General features: G+C 41.0%; 2 protein-coding genes across 5 annotated transcripts; both read right to left on the bottom strand.

Moving 5' to 3' along the window:
* Positions 1–2811: 2811 nt before the first annotated feature.
* RB195_010843 (uncharacterized protein) lies at positions 2812–9779 on the bottom strand (the record flags this gene model as incomplete). Of its 3 annotated transcripts, XM_064192012.1 has the most annotated exons (16): positions 2812–2870; positions 2924–3010; positions 3064–3193; positions 4132–4259; positions 4686–4732; positions 4794–4900; positions 4958–5047; positions 5110–5250; positions 5812–5928; positions 5982–6093; positions 7337–7419; positions 7606–7689; positions 7769–7897; positions 7967–8079; positions 9499–9610; positions 9663–9779. In XM_064192012.1, 16 exons carry the CDS (start codon positions 9777–9779, stop codon positions 2812–2814), a joined length of 1656 nt encoding a protein of 551 aa, XP_064049595.1. The 3 variants fall into 3 exon arrangements, with proteins under 3 accessions (XP_064049595.1, XP_013308611.2, XP_013308612.1); XM_013453158.1 differs by lacking the exons at positions 2812–2870; positions 2924–3010; positions 3064–3193; positions 4132–4259 and having other exon boundaries at positions 4588–4732; XM_013453157.2 differs by lacking the exons at positions 4686–4732; positions 4794–4900; positions 4958–5047; ... (7 more) ...; positions 9499–9610; positions 9663–9779 and adding an exon at positions 4416–4441 and having other exon boundaries at positions 4132–4294.
* A 1378-nt stretch (positions 9780–11157) lies between these two features.
* RB195_010842 (uncharacterized protein) lies at positions 11158–16716 on the bottom strand (the record flags this gene model as incomplete). 2 transcript variants are annotated; one of them, XM_064192011.1, is made up of 14 exons in its annotated part: positions 11158–11244; positions 11370–11507; positions 11592–11696; positions 11768–11946; positions 12085–12172; positions 12357–12474; positions 12900–13020; positions 13097–13157; positions 13213–13362; positions 14229–14356; positions 15935–16008; positions 16062–16198; positions 16274–16335; positions 16695–16716. In XM_064192011.1, the coding sequence occupies 14 exons, from the start codon at positions 16714–16716 to the stop codon at positions 11158–11160; spliced, it is 1470 nt and encodes a 489-aa protein (XP_064049594.1). The 2 variants fall into 2 exon arrangements, with proteins under 2 accessions (XP_064049594.1, XP_013308613.1); XM_013453159.2 differs by lacking the exons at positions 16274–16335; positions 16695–16716 and having other exon boundaries at positions 16062–16186.
* Positions 16717–20865: the final 4149 nt, after the last annotated feature.

The following is a 20865-nucleotide window of genomic DNA, read 5'->3' as shown; positions in this document are numbered from 1 at the left end:
CGTTCTCTTAGTATTCTCTAGGGATTAGACAAGTTACAATGAGAATAAGTTGCTACTGCACAATATGTGCAGAAATGAAGAACATTTAACTGTTTTCTGGGGTTTTAACTAGACCGGTACTGTGACTTACTTTTTCCCCATGACTCATCCGATTCAACTTCGCCGCTTTTCTTTAGACAATCTGTCAAACAGTCACCATCGACTTCCCAAATATGATCGCAGTTTTGCCGCAACTGCATACGTATAGTGTCTCTGAAGCAGCAGATACGTCAGAAAATTAAGAAGAATCACGTTATCGCCATTGTATAGCTTAATATTATCAATAGGACTAGAATTATTTCATCCGCTTAAGGTAAAAAAAAAAACTGAAAACCCATTTCAGAATTAAAATACGATGCATGTCTACGCCAGCCACCGTTGTACATTGCAATTTTCACGTTTATACTCTGTTGTAAGAGAATGCTGTTTTTCAACACATTATCCTGAATGAGAAATTACAGTCGAGTCAAAACGATGATGTCATGATGATACACGAGCAGTCATTCTCGCAGTAGCGCTCATATATTGTACCATTCCCATTCTCATTCTCTCACTCAGCCTGCAGTCCAACTGTAGTTTGTGATGGTCTCACCTTGAGCACAGCAGTTTACGAAATCGTACCACGAGTCAGGTTGTCTGACTCGTCTGGAATTACGAACTCTGCTCGTTGTTGCAACACTAACTGTAGCCCTAGAAATTAGTGTGTCTTGACATATTCTCAATCCAAACCTAGATTTCAAAGAAGTTTCTTTGGAACCAGATTCTTACTCAAATTCATATCTGATTGGCTTGCTCAATACAGCAAACAGTTATGACGACGAATAAGCATATTCTATTCACGTCTAAAGGTACGACAGTGATATTAGCAGTTTTCCTCCCACATTAACCTTGGTTTCCTCGAAGGAGATCCAAGAAGTGCACCACTTCTTGGGGTTACAAGCAAATCTTGAGGAACTTACAAAAGATATTCATGTATTCATATTATATTATATTCATGTTAAGTCATGTTAAAGGGTCATCATTTTTCTCTAAAAATCATTTGTAATTTTGCTTGCAATTTGCAGGAAGCGGTGTTTTCTTTTTGTTTTAATTTGAGGAAAAGTGCAGCTGATTGATGTCGCTTGCTGTGTGAAGTACATGTGGAACATGGTCCATCGATAAAAAGCCTCGAGTACTGGTTCCTGCGTTTCAAAAGTGGGGATTTTCACACCAGCGACAAAGAATGATAAGATACCACTAAAGTTTGCTGAGTTGGAGGTGTTACTCTAGCAAGATTCATGCCAAATTCAAGAGGAGCTCGCTGAAACCTTAGGAGTAACCCAGCAAGTCATTTTAGCCCGTCTCAAGGTTATAGACGTGGTGAAAACTCGGAAGTTGGGTTCCGTGTGAACTCAAGCAAAGAGACGTCGAACGCCGCTTTTTCCATTTGCAAACAACTGCTCCAAACGCAGAATCGGAAGGGCTTTTGCATCGAATCATGACGAGGGAGGTGAGGTGGATTCACTCGTCAACACAAAGCGCAGAAAATCGTAGGGCAAGCTTGGCCATGAATCAACTTCAACGGACTAACCGAATATCCAAGAAGAAGAAAGGGCCAGAAACTAATGCTGGGCATCTGGTGGGATGAGTTCGGAGTGACCTGCCATGAGCTACTCCAACCTAACGAAACCATCGCTGGGGAACGCCGCCAACAACAATTTATGCAGTTGCGTCGATCAGTAAAGCTCAAGCTTCCCAAATATGCCAAAAGACATGACAATGTGATCTTTTAGCACGACAACGTTTGGACAAATGCTTCAAAAATCGTCAAGGAAACTTTGGAGTCGCTTCAATGAGATGTCCTATCCCACCCACCGGGTTCGCCAGATATTGCTTCTTCCGACTATCACTTGTTCTGGTCGATGACTCAAGGTCTGGCTGAACAGTACTTGACTTCTTATGCAGAAGCTAAAAATTGGATAGATTCTTGGGTCTCCCAAAAGACGAAGACGAAAAGATTTTTTCAAGGTGGAACCCGTATGCTGCCTGCATCGATGGAGTATACTTTGAATAAAATGCATTGTACCAATTTCTCTGAATAAAGTTTCAAATTTGCAAAAACCCATCGAAACCTATTTGTAGCCAAATGTTTTTTTTTAATGGTCAATAAATCTTGTGTAAGATGTTTACACTAGTCGTAGAAAAAAGGTGAAGCAGGTCACGCAATAATCGGAATGCAGGTAAGAAATTAGAGAAACAGCCTATAGAGCCTAGTTCTTGTGTTCAAGATAGAGGAAAGGAGTGAAGGTGAGATTACTACAATAGCACTTGATAGACTTTTATCCTAATAAAGCGTCTTAATATCTACATTAAAAAATACACGTATTTACAATCACATTTAGAACAACAACAATCCAAGAATAACAAGAAATAGTGGTGAAAAACCAATCACACTTGAAAGGCTACGTGGATGAATTTTGAACGGCGTAATATGAGAAATTGTTTTATAATCTCGATATTAACGAAACAAGACTTTTCAGATGTCAAAGGCTTCAACATTGAAGTATCAAACCTGAATCAATCACAAAACTGAACACAACATCACTGTTCTGGCGGTCCTGGTCCTATCCGAATTTCGATACATTTTATCTCACTAATATACTAAAAGTAGAGTTAGAAAGCCAGTAAACTGTTCAGTTCAGGGTTCACTGAATTGGATATATGATAAAAAAAAAACAGAAAAGCAATAGGGTAGAAGATGGGTTCGTGGAGACCACGGGTAAAGAACAGCTCCTACTCGCTGAGCTTTCCAGACACAGAGTTCAGAGCTTTCAAAATCGTTTTTTTCTCAACTGAAACAGCTGAATGTAGCGATTATCTGAAGAAAATCGAAAGTTAAACTTACTGCCAGTTTCTGCGTGTCTAAGAAGGCTATGAAGTTCATTTCTTCTATATCGAATAAGAAACTTTTCACAAGCTCGGATGCTTCGACCTATTAACAACTTGTTGCATAGTGTTCAATGAAAAAATATAGTCTCTACAAACCAATGAAAAGAGAACGCATCGTGACTTCAAATCCAGCTACAGTGGTAATAAAAGGCAAGACGGTAGTGACAAATTTCTCGCTTGATGACTCAACTCGGATAAGTGCAACGTCTCCGTCAACCACTTTGACCTGAACGTAAACAGTACAGAAGCTGTCCAGAAGCCTCCAGTAAAGTACAAGCGAATTTTAACAGCGGCCCTGCGCAGGGGCTTACGAGAAATAAAAGATAGTGACTCTGATATGAATAGCAGCTATATTAGTAGCGCAGCATGCAGCGCAGTCAAGAGATTCGGCTGCTACTGCACGGTCGATGGTTTGAGACTTCCTCAGCCCGACTAGGCCTTCTGCTTTCTTTTTTGTGTTCATTCATCCATGTAATGTCGAACATATGATCCTTTCCTTTTCCTCAGTTACCCTTATTATATGCACTCAAGGTTGATTCACACTCTCATCATCGTTATATATGTCCCGCTTCCATTTCATGTACATGAAAAATAATTTTCTCCTACTCGTGCAGTGCACGCATATTCTAATTCAGGGGGATTTTTACAAAACACAACGTGTGAAACACAGTTACTTCCTTTTCAACTTTCCATGTTAGTTCTCTTAAAGTATATCCGCTACAAAGTCATGGTTTTTATAGTCGGGTCAAAACGACAACGCGGTGGAGATTAGGGATGGGTTCGAGGTGGGACCATAGCGAGCTACAGCGCTAGGATGCGTCCTCACTCGACCCTAGCCGCTACGCTTAATCCTACCGCTTCGAGAGCAGCCGCTTCAGCAACTGCGCCGTGCTCCGTGCCGTTTTGACCCTACTATACTTGGAGTTACAGTCGTTCCATTACTGCACTTTATTTAATAGGGCCATCGTCAAGATTTCTTTATTTCTGAACAGTTTTACTCGGGAAGAATGCATCTCCTATCCTTCTATCTCTAGTCAAAGTTACTGTCCGTCTCATTCCATTTCTCATCACATTTGAACCACATGTTAAAGTTCAGTAGGCCATGTCATTCAACTAATGAGGAAATCGGTTCAAAAAAAAAGATGTATAAAAAGAGGAACACACCGCTAATCCACTCTTGACGAATGCAAATCCAAAATCTCCGTGAAATTCTCCGACCTTCTCCGCGATGCATGCGAAGAGAGTGGTTGGAGTTAAGGAGAGCTTACTCTCGGAAACACTCTCAATTTCTACTAGAATATAACGGCTTTTGAACTTCACCATTAATCTGAAGGAGGGTATTCAGCCGCGATACTGTCACAATAAAAAAAGATTTATAATGTTCCAAATGAAATTAAAGTGGTGGTGACCCAAAAATCAGCAGACAGAACTAGGACAAATAAGCGTACAGTTTATTAAATACGAAGAACACCATAACAAGAGATGGGACAAACAAAAAGTCTCTGTATGCTAAGTAGAAATCTTCATAACACAACAAAACAGAAAAGATGAACTGAAAACAAGCTCCTACACAAATCTGATTTAAACTTGTTGCTTCAACCAGTTAATCTGGCTCTCAATTCAACACTGGCAGTGCTTGAACCATCTGGGGAAGGCAATAGTGTCTTTTATATTCTGTATTCCTAATAAGAACTGAAGAAGCCTTTCGAATCCCAAACCAAAACCTCCTGATATGGGCTTTCCTCGTTCTCGAATCTCCGCATACCTGATTAGCATAATCCTGAGACATCTGTTTGAAGGTTCAGAAATTGCTCAAAGATAATTACCACTCTGCGGATGAGTTCTTCCTCCGTAATGTTTCAGCGGATGGTTCACGGATAGATCCTCCGGCGAGTTCACAAACACCAGGGCAAAGAAGATCAAAAGATTCAGTCTAAGCGCCTTTCTTAAGACTTTCAAGCAATTTGGATGAAATTAGAGGATTACTAACCATTTCTCCATTTGACGAACGTAGCATGTAGAATGGTTTCTGATCCGAAGGGAAATGGGTAACAAACACAGGTGAGTTGTGGTATTTTACCTGGAAATGTTAATAAGGAGACATTAGCACTTTGAGCGTCGCTGAATAACATAAAAAGTTACCAGGAAAGCTTCATTGATCTTGCTTAATCCCTTTCCTGTCAACTTCTGTTTTTTGTCCGAAAGCAGCCTCAACGCTTCAGCGTACGTGAGTCGAGGGAATGCCGGACTGTCCACAATAGCTTGCAAAACGGAGAGATGAGTCTTCAAAAAGCACACAGAAATTATAAGTTACGAAAAACTCAAAACTCAAAACTGTCTCAAAAGCAACATCACATTAATAACATGTCATGATAAGAAATAATATACACGTTCCAAATTACTGAAAAGTACATTTTTATAGGTTTTTTTTTTACAATGTCTAAAAGGTGTAGCGCATTTACGAGAGAACACAAAAGACAAAGTAGCAGAGAAGCCTAAAACTGTTCTGAAGAGGGACATGATAGATTCCTGTGGTTTTGAGAAACTTCGTAAAATTCACAAATGGGTACTGCAACAATGTATAAATGCCTATATTGGAAAGGCAAGAGTATTTAAATGGGAGGTTAGGATTTGAAAAAAAAAAACTAGTGTTTGGAGGTTAACATTAAAATACAAAACTCCTAAATAACCAAAAATTTCTCCTGCAAAGAGAAGTTCATAGAGGAGAGAAAATGGATTAGAAAGAACTGTGATTTCAGAGAAAACAACCTCGTATTAAATCATATGTTTTAGGACACCAAATTTGCTGTCACATTTTAACGTTAGCGTAAAAGAAAAGATTACCATTGACGAAAATGCACCCAAAGACTCGAAATCTTCCACCATATCTGGAGTATTGAGCAGATTACGAATGCAGTGTCGTAAGAAATCTTCAGGAACAACCATCAACTCATTCAGGTTCTAAAAATACGCAGATGTAGGAGATATGAAAGTAACAAAACTACTACACTTACGTTGCAAAATGCGATTTCAGCCTCCAACATCCTGAATTCTGACAGGTGGTTCCTGCTTTGTTGTTTATCAGCTCTGCATCCAGTGCTCAATGAATAGACGTGAGAAATACCACTAAAAATGGTTATGATTATTTTGATAACATTGTTGAGACTCACTGCTCATTTGTTTCATGATAGCAGCTGACTGTTTACTTGATCTGTTGTGAGATGCCAAACTTCATCAGCGTCAACTTCATCTGACAAAGAGGAAAAGCTTCGTCGAAAGTTTGCATGATACATCGAAATTACGACACCAAAAAAGGAAAGCAGATAAAAGGATTAAGTCTTTGGCGTATCAATCCACTTAGGATGCGTCAACGAGTTTTACTGCAATTCGCAATCGTTGAGGTTTTGTACCGCGTGTTGCCCTATACAATGACTTCCGGGGGTCAGCCGATCTGGTCAGTGTTTTTATTTAAGAAAGCGGATAGAGAGAATTAACTTGAAATAATTTACTCTACAAAAAAAGTCTTTGGAAAGAAAAAACCTGAGGATACCCAATAGTGTAATTATTAACTTACACTACTTGCTATTCACATACATTGGTACATACAGAGTTCGAAAATTTACTCATCACTCAGAAAGAAGTAAGGTCCACTAGTATTCTGAGGGTAAATTGCTATAGCGTTCCCCACAAAATAAAGTTAATTACGCAGAATTTTTGGGACATAACTTTTCCAAAGACTGCGATTAGAATTAGATGAATACTTCCTTTAGATATTTCTATCCTACCAGACAGATGTCGAAGAGTTTTACTTATACTTTCACACACTTCAGAACCAAGGCCTCTTCTTTACTGCCTTCGCAGCCACTCCTGCTCTTTCAAAATATTTCTCCAGAACTGTCTAAACAGATCCATTAATCACGTGTATCCCACATCTAATTAATAGCAACGCTCAAAGGCGGAAGCAGTTGTTTGTACTACAGCTACTTCTTTATACGTTTAATAACATTTTAAAAGAAATCTTCCGCAGAAACATCAATACGGTTCCAACCACCATTTCCTTTAAACTTTCTATTCTTTCATTTCTTTTAAACTTTTATGTTAAACTCACATGAAGAAAAAACTGAATGGATTATAGGTTAAAAGATCTTAGGTTGGAAGTACACATCGTTTTTTTGGGAGAGTGACATAGTTAAGGGGGTCTTTTCTTGAATAAAACGTTAGTAAATATACGATAAGTCTCAAGTACAAAAATATAGAGTTGTACTCGCTTCACCGACATTACAAAGTCGGAGACTTTCGACAGAAGATCAAAATCAACACTAAGATATAATAAGACATGTGAAATACTTACGAACAAAATGCAACGAACCTCACCATAGCTTCCAGATGTAGTTGGCTACTCACAGATAGAAATGTGTTCTCCCTCGCGAAGAAATCCTCCTTTGAAGATGACTAAAATCACACTGTTAAAGTGATACAAATACATTTACACTATTCATACTGAAGTACACAAAATTCTGTGCTTTATAGCTGTGAAGAAAAGGCGGCGAGAATAGTAAACTTGGAATCAACGGAGTTGAAGAGTTTTTGTGGATTTCACTAGGTTCAGTGGGTGGATCGTATAATAAAGGATCGTACATCACTGATAGTAAACGTTTCTCCTGCACCTTCACAATCGTTTGTGGTAAACACGGGAGTATCAATATGCACGTATCCATGAGTCTGAAAACACGCATTTCGAGGACAATTTTGAGTCCTAGTTTCAAAAAAAAAAGAAGAAATGGGTATGGAAAAAACTAACCATGAAGTAGTCATGGGTTACGAAAAGCAGCTTCGAGCGTAACCGAAGCAAAGCAGAAAACGAAGGAGAACGCGTCCGAAGATGGATCTTCTTTCGAAGTTGATCAGGAGACAAATCCGAATACCTCGGCTGGAAATATATGTCTCAGGGAAGATAACTACATCTAAGTACATCAACAACACCTTAAACGAAACTTACATCTGCATCACTTGCAAATAGCTCACACGTATTGGCAAGCACCTCTCTTTCCTGCTGTGATCCTAAACTAGGTTGCCAAACGCCAGAGATACGAACCGCGCTACCAACATGCACTTAAAATACAGATTGGGACGGAGCAATTAACGTATGCTTTGTATAAGGTCAATCATATTAGCACACAAGTCGATGATAAAAAAGTTGATGCAGTGCCTTGACTTCGCAAAGGTGTAACATATTCAAGTCATTCTAAACTAGCACTGTGAAGTCAGAAAAGGGTAGTACTCATTCTAATACTGTTACTTGGATCAATATTTTTCTCTCAGTTGGCAAAAAAAGAACTCTGAGAATGATCAGTACTCTCCACAGTAACAGTTCGAAATCCGAAAGTCCGAGCCCTGGCGCCACCTTTCATCATTCTGAGGTCGATAAATTGGTACCAGATTTGTCGGGTAGGATAGAAATAGTGAGTTTACACGTGGTTTCACCTCGCAAGTCATTTTGAGACTGCACTCGAGTTCATGAACCTGAACCAGGTCTGAATTGAAGTGTAATGCGTAGTCATATTCGTTTGTTTTGCTGTTATTGAAGTGTTCGGTGCCGTGCACTTTATCCTTTTATTTTTATTTCATTTTACTCTCCTCTAACTAGCGCGCTTACGCAGTTTTATCGTCTGTAGTTCCCAACATTTAAACATTCAAACCAGTGGATTGTCACACTAAGTTCCCTCTTGGAAATGCAGGATGGTACCCTGTCTGCTTTGAAACACCGTAGGAGCCGCTTGGCCCAAGGAACTATTAATGATTCAAGCGAATCCACTGTATTTACAAAGTACATACAAGTTACCATGCAGGGTAACTAACTTAAGAGACCTTCAAAGACATGAAGCCAAGATCCTCCTTGCGAACAGCGAACATTTAGGGATTCAACCGGCAAGCTGACGATTAGATTGAAGACTGGAACGTAAGGAGTTCGAAAAGAAAGAATAGTCAATGTGAAAACAGTTCTAACATCATTCATATGGAGAGTGCGTGATTCAGGACTTTATCGGATGTGTTGTCAATACCTGCCAAACAATCGAGTTGCTACAGAAATAGGAAGTTTAGAAGTAAGTATATATTCGTATTAGTATTTGTGAATTCTACTGGTCCCAAATTCGAACAAATGGTTTCCGAAAGCTAGCAGACCCAAGTTAACATCATTGTTGAAGCCGGCGCACCAGAAAGTTATCAACGACGCAATACTGATGTAACCATAATCAGCTCGCCAAAATCATTATGACAGAATCCTATGAGATCTTAAACAATAAGACACGCAAAGAACGCCGACGGTGATTTTCTAAAAATGCTGTCGAGATTTAAAAGGGATGATTCCTGATCAGCAACGCCAAACTTCTCATATTCCAGTTCTTAGAAACAGAATCCCCACTATCGTTGAAAAAAAGCAGAGTGGGTATCTAAAGTTGTTAAGAATGGAAGGTTTGACTCTGCAGACTCGTCCAAAAATCTATGATAATACAAATCAGGACGACGAACCTGATCGACAAAGGTCTTTAGGAATGACGACTTGGGTTGTTTTAGGAGATAATCCGTCCGAGACATGGAGAAACAAATGACCACCACACTTCTGCGCTTTTTGCACCCACCCCTGAAACGTCATTAACTTTGTTGTTGAGTTCTGAAGCAAAGATTGCCCTTACATTGAGCTCAACGTGGGAAGACGGACCTTCGTTCGAGGGTATCCTCACGGATGTGTTGGAGAAGTATCGGGATCGGCGAAAGATGGCAGATATGACAGTTCTGGTGGTCAAAACCATTGAAGAACTGCGATACGCTAGGGAACTGATTTGATTCGCTCTAGCGCGATGATTCGCACTGGTACGCTGCAACTGCAGCCTGCATCGACGTTCTATGAGTTGCCCTGGCAGGACTTCTTGTGCTTAGTAGGACCAAAACGACATAAAGCACGTCCGCAACTGCGTACGCGGCTTCTCTCGAGACGCTTCGGTGGAACGTAGCGGCTAGGAGCATGTTGGACCCTTTGCTAGCACCACCCATCGGTGCAGTTTGTGAGGGTCCCAACTGCTGCCTCCACCGCGCCGTATCGAGTGCGTACAAAAACGCACCGCGCTTCATGTTGTTTTGACCTGACTATATGTTCGTTCACCAAATATACTTTCCAAAAAGAACTCCGTTCGGCAAAAGACAAAGCTACCTACCTGTTTAGAACACAGTTCACTCGTTTCCCACATTTCTCAATATCATCACATCGTTAAATTAGAAGGGATGCTAGTGCACACAAAAAAGAAAAATATGCCCTCACCTAGAGAAATTTTCCTATCCTATGGGTAGCAAAGTTAGCAGGATAGAAGGCCAGGGGCATCTGGATGCCCTACGTTCACGACTACCTGCTCTTAGCTACTAACCACCTTCGATGCTGTGTACTTTCCCACTTTCAGATATATAGTGGGATCAAAACGACATGAAGCTCGGCGTAGTCGCTGACGCGGCTGCACTCGAAGCGGCGCCGTGGAGCTAGCGGTTAGGATCGAGGTTAATGAGTGTGTAGCAATGAGTGGTACAAACAAGGGTCCTCCTTCGATCGTAGCTGTTACGTTCCACCACTCCGCTTCGAGCGCAGCCGGCTACGCAACTGCATCGAGCTTTATGCCGCTTTAACCCGATCATAGCATGAGTTCGATATTACGATCACTGCTACATGACTACATCTTCACGAATCATTTCGACGAACTTTAGAGACATGTCTTATTATAATTAATGCGTTTGTTCATAAATCGCTATTTCAAATACTTTCGCTAAAAAAGACCTCAACAAGGTATCAGAAATACGGAACAGTAAAGAACTACTCATTCACATAGCATCTACAATTCATTGTGTAATGCAAACAGGCAATGTGGTGCAAAAAGAAGCCCAAGAAAATCTACAGAAAATTTTATCTTTAGTAGAAAGATCTTGTCCATACTTTGTAACTCGTCAGGAATAAACCCATTCTGCAATTAATACATAAATTACACGAGGAAAATTTCGGAATTGGGTGAAGACATGGCAGACAATATTAAAACGACTCGAAAAAAAAATTCACAGCATAATAAATAGAATGTACAGGACATTTCTACTCTTGCATTTCTTGAAGTATACGATCGCAAGAATAGCAAGACGGTGAAAATGAACAAGTTATTTGCCGTATGCCTCAACAAGCATTCCAACTCCATGTCCACCTGCAGCGCAAGCAGCGATTACTGCATACTGCCCTTTTTCCTCCTAAAAATGGAATTTTAGTTTGTATTCAGATGGAAAGTTGTTCAAGTATTAAATGCATGGAGCACGCGACAAAGTAAATCCTTAGAACCTATAAAGAGACGATAACGAAAGAAGTGGTAAGCTACCTTCAGTCTGCCAGCAGCATGTGCCGTTAATCTAACTCCAGTTGCTCCAAATGGATGTCCAATAGAAAGGGATCCACCCCATTTGTTGATCTTGTCCATTGGTATCCGACCAAATTTACCGGAGCGACCCATATGTTCCTGCAAATAATCATTTAATAAGTTCCTGAGTAACCGTAGCGTCCAAAACAGCTTTGAACAAGAGTAACAAGGGTAACAAAATACTTTGCAGAAGTAGTCTGAATCCATTGCATTCAGATTAGCTAGCACTTGCCCAGCAAATGCTTCATGGATTTCAAATACGCTGATGTCATTTAGTCCAAGACCAGCCTATAATTCTTAAAATAAATAATCGCAAAAGAAACATGATTTGGAAACGGTAAGAGACAGTGGATAGTTACCTTCTGTAATAACTTAGGAATGACGTATGCTGGTGAAAGAAGCAGCTGATCTTTAGGGTCCTGTGCGACATATTGGTATTCTCGGAGGTAAGCAATAGGCTTGTAACCATTAGCAAGAGCGAAGTCTTCAGTCATAATAAGACAAGCGGAAGCACCGTCGGTAAGGTAGGAAGCGTTGGCTGAAAAGATTAGGATATGAAGATTAGGTTCGATGATAAATAAAAGGTCATTTTGTCGTGCAGAGAGGATTTTGAAACGTGATATCAGGAAGAAGAAATCAAGAGAAAATTTTGGAAGAAATTGAAACGCTGATATACCAGCTGTAACAGTTCCATGAGGTTTTATAAACGCGGGTTTCAAAGATGCCATCTTCTCGGGAGTTGATACGCGAATACCGTTATCTGCCTAAATGCAAAATGTAAATTTTATGCTAATAATAACCGATGCACAAGGGTTTGTTGCGCAATAGTACTTCTTAAAAATGCGCAAAGTTTACGGATAGGGAGGATGTGTTCAAAAGCAGCTTTAACAGTGTCGTTGGCGTAATGTGCTTTAGATTTATGTGAATAACTATGAGAAGTGTTATAACCTTAATCGTCTGCGGCTTCTTTCCATCCAAGAACACTGGAATGATATCTTTGAGTTTGCCAGCTTCTGCAGCAGCTTTCGCAAGGGAATGAGAACGCAAGGCAAAGTCGTCTTGTTCCCTAGAAACTAGCAGTAGTTCACGTAATAACAAGAAAAAAGGGATGTACTGGACTACAGTTTTACTTTAAAAAATGAGTTGTGACGGGTCAAAATTAGGTTCTTCACTGAAGATCATTTTGAATTCCAGACAAAGCAAACTCCAAAGTAACCACACTTCAGCTCTCGAATGAACTTCTGAACATCATGAGAGGGACCAGGAGCAGTTTATGTGATTTCTTTTTGAAAGGCAATTACACTCATCCACAGATCTATAGAAATGCTTGCTATAATTAAGAATAAATGACATTGAACAGCTAAAGATGTTTCCTGTGCAAAAACTTGCACTTGTCGCGCATAAAGCGAGTAGATTATTATGATTATGCTTTGGAAGTTGACATTCATACAAATAACCAGACATCTCCATATTTTCCAATACTAAACCTACTTTCTAGAAACATTGAAGGCTGCGGCAAGTCGATCACCACTGTGTCCCATTGTCTCTCCGGTGGAGAACTCTGCCACTGCGGGTAGCTCAGGGGAGAACATGTTCAACACGATGTCCCCTCCTATAATGAACAAAATAGTAAGTAACTCAGAACAGCTCTACACCTTCCTGCATAATGGAGAATGTCTAATACATACCAATCTTCAGCTTGTCGCCGACAGCCTTTGCCTTCTGGATGCCCAACATTGCTTTCCTAGCCTAGAATCAAATAGCGTAAACAGAATGAAACGGAAAGAAAAACCTATGAAAAAACCTTTCTGTTATATCTGATGGGCACGTCTGAAAGGAGTTCAACGCCACCGGCAATGACAGCATTCGCATTTCCTGTTGCTAACATACCCATACCTGTCGTCATTGCAACATTAGCGGATATACACGCAAGTGTGACTGTGTGGCAAGGAATCTAAAAAGACAAGATCTAGATTTTACTAATTCACCTGAGCAGTAGAGAAAAAAAGCTAATTGTCTACATTAAATAATATTCTAAACAGCAAAAGAGTCAATGGACTAGATTTATTGGTCTGCAGTTCATTTTCAGTGTTCACGTGTAAGGACTACGGAAAATGTATGAACATTGACGTTATTCGATATTTAAAAAAAAATCTCAATTACAGAAGGGGAGTAAATTTAAAGGAGTGAAATTGAGGTGCGACTCTAGAGAACTCATCAATTGGGTTCTCTCCAGTAGTAGATAGGGTTCGGAACATGGTTTTGAAGAATACCAGAGAGGAGCGCGTAACAACCATTTACCTACTTTACGTGATTTCCTTTCGAGAATTCCGTAGGTGCAAAGAGTTCCACTTGCTAAATTGATATGTGTGACGCTCGTGAGGACTGTGATTTTTGAATTTATACGTGATGCTTGGCGTTTTCACTGTCCTACTTGAAAATTACCCGAACTCTACCTACTTCCGTGGAAAATCCGAAAATGAAAACTTCACTTTCATGTTTCATTGCCAAATTCCATAGCTGGCAAAAGCGAGAGGAAAAGCAGATTGGAAGATTCTGCTTTTTTGGAGGGCGCAACATCAAAAAGGATAAGCAAACACCAGAAAAAAGGTAGTTATGTGGTTTAGAAGTGGTGGAAATTGGGACCATTTTCTCATGTGTGGAGCTTTCGGCAATGTATTACAAAATTTTGCAAACACCTCAAGATTCAAGTAGGTAAGAAGATTAGTCAACATTTTAATTAAACTAAGTAAAGTATGAGGGAGATAACTTCTGTCATGAACGAAGAAAAATTATACAAAGAAGCATGTAATGACAAACCTTGTCGGGGAAGCCAGCCTGCAGAGCAGCTTCTCTAGCCACATTGCTCGTTTTACATTCTTGAATCACAGTACCGCAAATTACATGATCAATGTCCTTGTACGGTATCTGTGTGCGAGCAATGAGAGCTGGAAAAAACCATAGATGAAATTTAACTATGACCTTAAAGCATAATTTTGCTTAGATTTCGGCATGGGACCAGTTGATCAATACTATTGCTTATCCGTACCCCGCCGCCGTTTTGGCTCCCTAGCAAAGTGTTCTCTGTAGTTCGTGACATCATAAAAAGAACATCGTAGCTCCCCACATTAAGGAAAGCACTTAGGTTTGGCTAATAGTCCGTTCCAATGTACTGTGAAGGTAGAAAGAATCTCAAGGTAATTGTTGATCTAAACGACTAATAGGGGCGAATAGAACTGAGATACACATTTACTTAAATGCAGAATGAGCTCCATTACTCAAGATATCACCGGTTCTGATTCCTATATTTTCCTATGTGAACTTATTTCGATGTTTTTAAGTAAAAGACTGTAGTGCTCTTATTCGTTATTTCTACAAAACCAAAGGAAAAGAGGCGATTCACAAAAAAGTACGATGTTTTCGGAGTGCTGCAACATTCAAAATGAGCTTAAAGGCAGCGCATCATGAAACTAACAATGCTGTGGTCTCTGAAAAGAAAACGCCTTAGTTCCCACGAAGTAGGTTAGAATTACCATTACTGTGCACGGCCACGAGCGAGCGATAATTAACGGGATCTTCTCAGCAGCCAATTCGAGTAAAATCAATGAGAGACTGCTGAGAGGGCCGGATCGTGTAAAAGAATGGCGCCTCCTAATGTACCTCGTAGGAATTAAGGTGGTTCCGAAGCCGTTTTTCGGTACAATTAGTAAGAATTGAACTGGACCACGCTCATACTTGTAATCTTTACCCTGAACTGCATATTTGCCCACAGTGACCCCAATATCGTCAGTTTTGTGATACGCTGCCTTCAACAGTGCAGGTTGAACCTTAGGGGTGCAAACTCCGATGCAAACGATCTAACGCGTGCAATTATTGTATTGCTACAAAAATACAGTTTGCCTTGATATTGCTGCTAAGCTCTTGGTTTTCAGTTACACTGAGCAAAAGCTAGAATTGAGTTCTGTCCTCAAGAAAGAATTACACGTACAAGTTCAGCACATCCATTTCAGTTCAAATGCCATCGGAATGTGCGTTTTGCTACGATCATTATCGCTTGCAATTACGTGAATATCTTTCAAAATATTACTTAGGAAGAATTAGTAATCTATACGTTTTCTTTGCAAAAATCACACCTTATTCTCTTCCTCTAGTCCTCTAAATCCATAAATTAGCAAACGATCCAATTATTTTTTACAATACACTGAAACGGACCACAAACTAAACGTACATTAGTTGTAGGTAGGGAGCGACTTAAGTTTCGCGACCCCCGAAACGAAGTGCCCAAGGACTGTCACTTGGAGAGAAAGAGAAATGACCGCCTACGAATAAGCAATTGATTTGTGGATTGCGTTTCCCACAATAAAGAATTATGAGAATAAAAGTTTGTTTATGCGTATTAAGTCACGTAATCCATCAACAACACTACGAGAAAATTAGAACACGCCTCGTCAAAAGAATCAACGTTTTAGGTCGCGTAAGGAACGACAAACAACTGATGTGATAGAAACTGTTGAAATGTTTGCTACCTTTCAAAGCTTCTCGCTGCAAATCAACCGCCCATAAATCCTTGAAAACAGTTCCAGACATAACAAAAGGGGTCCTAAAGAATAGAACTTAGTGCGTGAACCTCCATAATCCAGCAAATCGTCTTACCTAACCGCATCCACAAGGACAATGTTCGGACCTACTCGAGCAGGACGTTTCGATGCGGCAGGAGCCGCCGCCGCAGCTGTGGCCAGCGCACGAACAGATTGGAGGGAGCTGCTAAGTCGAAGCATATTCGCGGTGTCCTAGAAATTGTGTGGGAAATAGTACACACTGATGAAACAAGACACGAGCATTCGTGGAAGAGCGTGAAATTATACGTTTGATGCAACAGCAATAAGTGATTCTTCTCTCGCCGTTTCGTCTGCTCCACAGTAGAGCTCTTGGAGAAATGTAGTTGATCAATGTAGAGAAATAAGGACTAATTATTTATTTCCAGAAATAAGGGCGGGTGTGCTCCTCTCCCAATACCCAAGCTCTTTTAAAGGCATCACCCCACGAATCTGAGGTGGTGCAGATTTCAGGTAGAGTATTCGTATACGGGATGGGAGACTACGGAGAGGGAGGTGATTTCGTCCATTTCTTGCTAATTGCCGTAAAAAACGGCCCGGAAGATGCGGCGCCGCACAACACTGGCGCGCTCCAATCGAACCTCTTGTACAAAATGGTGCGCCAAAACGAATGAAACCGCATCTTCCGGGCCGTTTTTTACGGCAATTACGAAGAAATGGACGGAATCACCACCCTCTCCGAAGTCTCCCATCCTGTATACGAATACTCCACCTGAAATCTGCACCACCTCAGATTCGTGGGGTGATGCCTTTAAATATTGGCTTCTACTAAGAAATCTACACATCCTAAAGTGATCATAATCTTACATTCCTTTCAGTGAGATCAGGAGTTGAATTGTGAACACGCCTTCCAAGTGAGCCCTAATAGGATTCAAGACATAAGGATGAAATAAACGACCATTATATACAAACAATAAGAAATTCCCTATGAAAAAATCCTCACACAATGCTAAGATTAAGTAGACTTGATATGCAAATATAAATACAACAAATAGAAATTGAAACGCACACAATATAACCACAATCACCATCTAATCCTATTCAGAAGAGATTTCTAAACCTTCTATTAAGCGATCCGCGGTTTTAGGATATTACATGAGTTTCATTGGTGCAACTCGTCCAGTGCCTCATCCACACTTACTATTGCAGTGTTTTAATAGCAACGTCAGAGAATGGTTGGAGTAAGGTGTAGTTAGGGAGGTTTAGTTAGGGACTCAGCGGTGCCCTTATTTCTCGACGCTCTAACTCTTATTTGTTTCTCCTAGTAAATTTGGCTTATATGTCATAGATCCTCTTAGACTAATGCTTAGATCTTAGGCCCCCTAGAACCTAAGCATTAGTCTTAGAGGATCTATGGCTTGTAACCTAAAGTTACCAAGAGAAAAAAGGAAGTTGGGCTTCCAGAACTAAGAGCAGTGTTGAGGGCCCACTCCCTAACTTTCCCCCATGCTCGATTACTTCTGCGATTTATATGTTCCAAGTGCCAACAGCACTAGTTCAACGTTGAACTGAGAAGAGAACAAACAAAACAACCCGGGGAGAGAGCTCAAAATAAAAATATGCAGAACAATTCCACCTAGCCTAAGTGAAGTTACGTATTCCCATGGGAAAATCCGAATCGTAGCAATGAGCGAACGCATTACCACCCATAAAGAGTGTACAAAGTACACTTCTGTTGGAAGAGATGATAAAACACTGAGGAGAACTCGTCCCGTCTGGCGCCTCTCCGCTGCATTCGCTCGCAGTCGAAAACAACCTCGAGATCATCAGTCATTCGTAGGAAAACATAAACAAGGAAACATCTCGTAGTGCTAGAAGAATGTCGTTGAATCGATTCTACAGCGTGTGGAATGGGTCGGTAGGAGATCTCCAGCGTTTTACAAAAAATCGACGTGAAGTTCGCATCGAAGTTTGCACTGACGAAAATCGACAAATTAAAACAGACACTAGAAAACAGAAACGAACATGAAACGAATGTGCAAACCGACAAACTTTCTTTTGTAACCGAGGTAGTCACGTTTCTCGTGGTCAAGAAAGGGAAGGGCAGATAAGGCCGCGCATGTGGCGCAACGCTGGGGTTCTGGGTCAAAGTCCTCCGGCTAGAGTGTAGTCACGCAGTGAAGCGGATGACTGAACGCTTGTTTTTGTTGCGGCCAAGCACAAATAACACTGCAAATCAGAATATGTTTGCCAGATCTTTTACTTGCCACAGGAGTTATGTTCCTATGTTTAGATAGGTTTTTTCAAGCATGTTTTTTCCTTAGATACAACGCGCCACGATTTTGACGCAGTGTGGAAACCTGACGGAAAGCATGGAGTTCGGGGTGTAGATTACAAATATGACCGTAGCGCTGCTCAATTTGCCGTAATCGTCGTAAAGATTGACGCGTTCGTTCCTACGAGGTAAGTTGGAACGCGTCATCCTTGTACACCACCGTATCCAGGAGCGAGCGTTCCAAGATCAATAAGTTCTTCCCACCAGCCTTACCAAAAAACCAATGAATAGACTCCTGAGCGTATCATGTGAACGGGGGTGCGTTCTAACATACTTCTTAGGAACAAACGCCGTTACCAGCCGTTTTTAAGGACGTATAGGGGAAATTGTGAATGCCACTCTCATACCTGTAATCTAAACATCAAACTGTATGTATTCCCTCAAGTCTTCACACTACATCGATTTCGATTTCGTGATACGCTGCTTTGACTGTTCCTTGAACATGAAAAAAAGATACTATTCGCGCTGTCTCTTTGCTGAAGAAATCTGTTGTGAGGTTGAGAATTGGGTGCTGCGCGAGAGTTGACGACGTCCATTGCTTTAGTAAAAAGGTGTCCTTCTGTTCTTTCTGTGGCTTGGCTGGCGGTCGTTTTACCAACAAATTCAAAAAAAAAAAACAAGATCAGCGAAAAATAACTGACAAGAATAATGCAACGGTCATAGAATTGGCAATAGAATTGAATGAAAAGGGTAGCGGGATTTAACGAGGAAAATCAACTGGACTGTTCTTTTTCCAGCTGAGTGCTGTTCGAGGAATCAAGTCGATGTAAAACGTGTTGTACCGCGGAGACGCATCGCGTCCTCGGTGAAGAGGTGCACGCACGCATCCACCCCGAGCGCAGCGAACTCTTCCTAGCTGTTCTCTTCTTGTTCGTTTTTCGTCCAATACTCCATGAATATGAGAAAATAGTCCTAGAATTTTCTTTTCTATCAATCAGATCGTTTGTTTTGCTGTTTCGGCGCGTCTACAATCCTAGTTTGAAGAGAATTATGATTATGAGGATAGTTTTCTCCATTTTCAACTGTGCATGATTAGCGTTGTGGGCGCCGTAGGACTGGGATGAAAAGAAACGCCAAAACCAAAAGACTTCCTTAGACTACGCAATCCTATCCACAAACAATTGTATAAAGAAGTACGTAAGCGACTGAGCTCGAAGCGGCGCAGTGGGACGTAGGATTCAGGGAGGACCTTCACTTGCACCATCCATCGCTGCAGTTCGCGATGGTCCCGCCCCGACACCAACACCGCCCCACTTCGAGCGCAATCACTCCCGCAATTGCGCTTCATTTCGTTTTGAAACGATTACAGTTTAGTTTTTGGTGTTGGAAAATCGAATTCACGAACGCTAGGGCAAAATGAATACAAAGATGTCAAAATAGAACTTTATTCATATTCGAAAGCAGGATCTTTACCACATATAGAGAACAAACAAACAAAGAAAATGCGACACAAATATGGATTATTTCGAAATGAGGCTCAGCACTCATCTCAAGCAGTCCTAGTGTTACAGTTGCGTAGGCGGCTGTACCCGAAGCCGCACGATGGAGCAAACGGTTGCGATTTAGGTGGGACTACCGCTGATTCTGCAGTCGAGTGGGGCTGGCAATGGATCCACCTCGATCGCAACCTTGGCTCCGTTGGCTCTACCGTTGCTTCGAGCGCACCCTCTTACGCAGTTACATCAGGTTTCGAAGAATTGAGGAATTTGAGGAATCAATCAAATAATCAGGGACAATAGATGATCAGAATGGTTCTCATGTAGAGAGGAATGATGTTAGTACCTACGCGATGCGTGCCACCGAGCACGCACAAAGTAATCACAACAACATGCAGTCAACAACTCGCAAGAAGAGTGTTCAACCATGCGGCGGGATTTTCCAACGACACAATTACGGAGTACAAATTGCAGCTCATCCTGCCACTTATCATTGTTGTGGCTAAAAGAGCTTCAGTGACAGTTGTTATACTGCAAAGCAATAATGATTTTCGATAAGCTGTAAACGAGCTTGTCAAATAATATTATTGCTTAAATTTCCGCCAAAATTGCCTTCTTCAGAACCTGAAATGGTCAATTCAATTAAACTAAACTAACACTAAACCAAGTATCTCCATATCTAAACAGACAAACTCTAAGCCTACTCTTTCAACCGCTGACAGAGCGACTGCTCACATTGGATCGGAGACGCCCGATCACGATATCGAATGATTCGAATGTCTCATTCAAATCAGAACAGCAATGGTGTGGTGTGGTAAATAAATAATATGGTGCACGCTCTCCGTTATCAAGAGACATTCGAACTTGCGATTCATTGCAGAGTTTTTGGCTTGGATCCTGAGTGCCTCCAGCGATTTTCGAGCCAACGTTTTAGACTCGTACCCCAAGATCTGAATCCTGACTTCAAGATTGGCGTCGTCGTGTTTTTGTGTTCTATGAGCACCTGAAGGTGCCCATTCCCGTAAGCTATTTTTCCGTTCATGTGCTCTCTGATTCGAATACACTGGTCGCTCTGTTTCACCAGCCTACTCACCGGAACAACTCGTGCAAGAAATCAGGTAGGTTACACA

Source organism: Necator americanus, chromosome III, assembly GCF_031761385.1.
Source record: "Necator americanus strain Aroian chromosome III, whole genome shotgun sequence".
Taxonomy (NCBI): Eukaryota; Metazoa; Nematoda; class Chromadorea; order Rhabditida; family Ancylostomatidae; genus Necator; species Necator americanus.
Note: the sequence above shows the minus strand (reverse complement) of the source record. Positions and strands in the feature narration are given on the sequence as shown.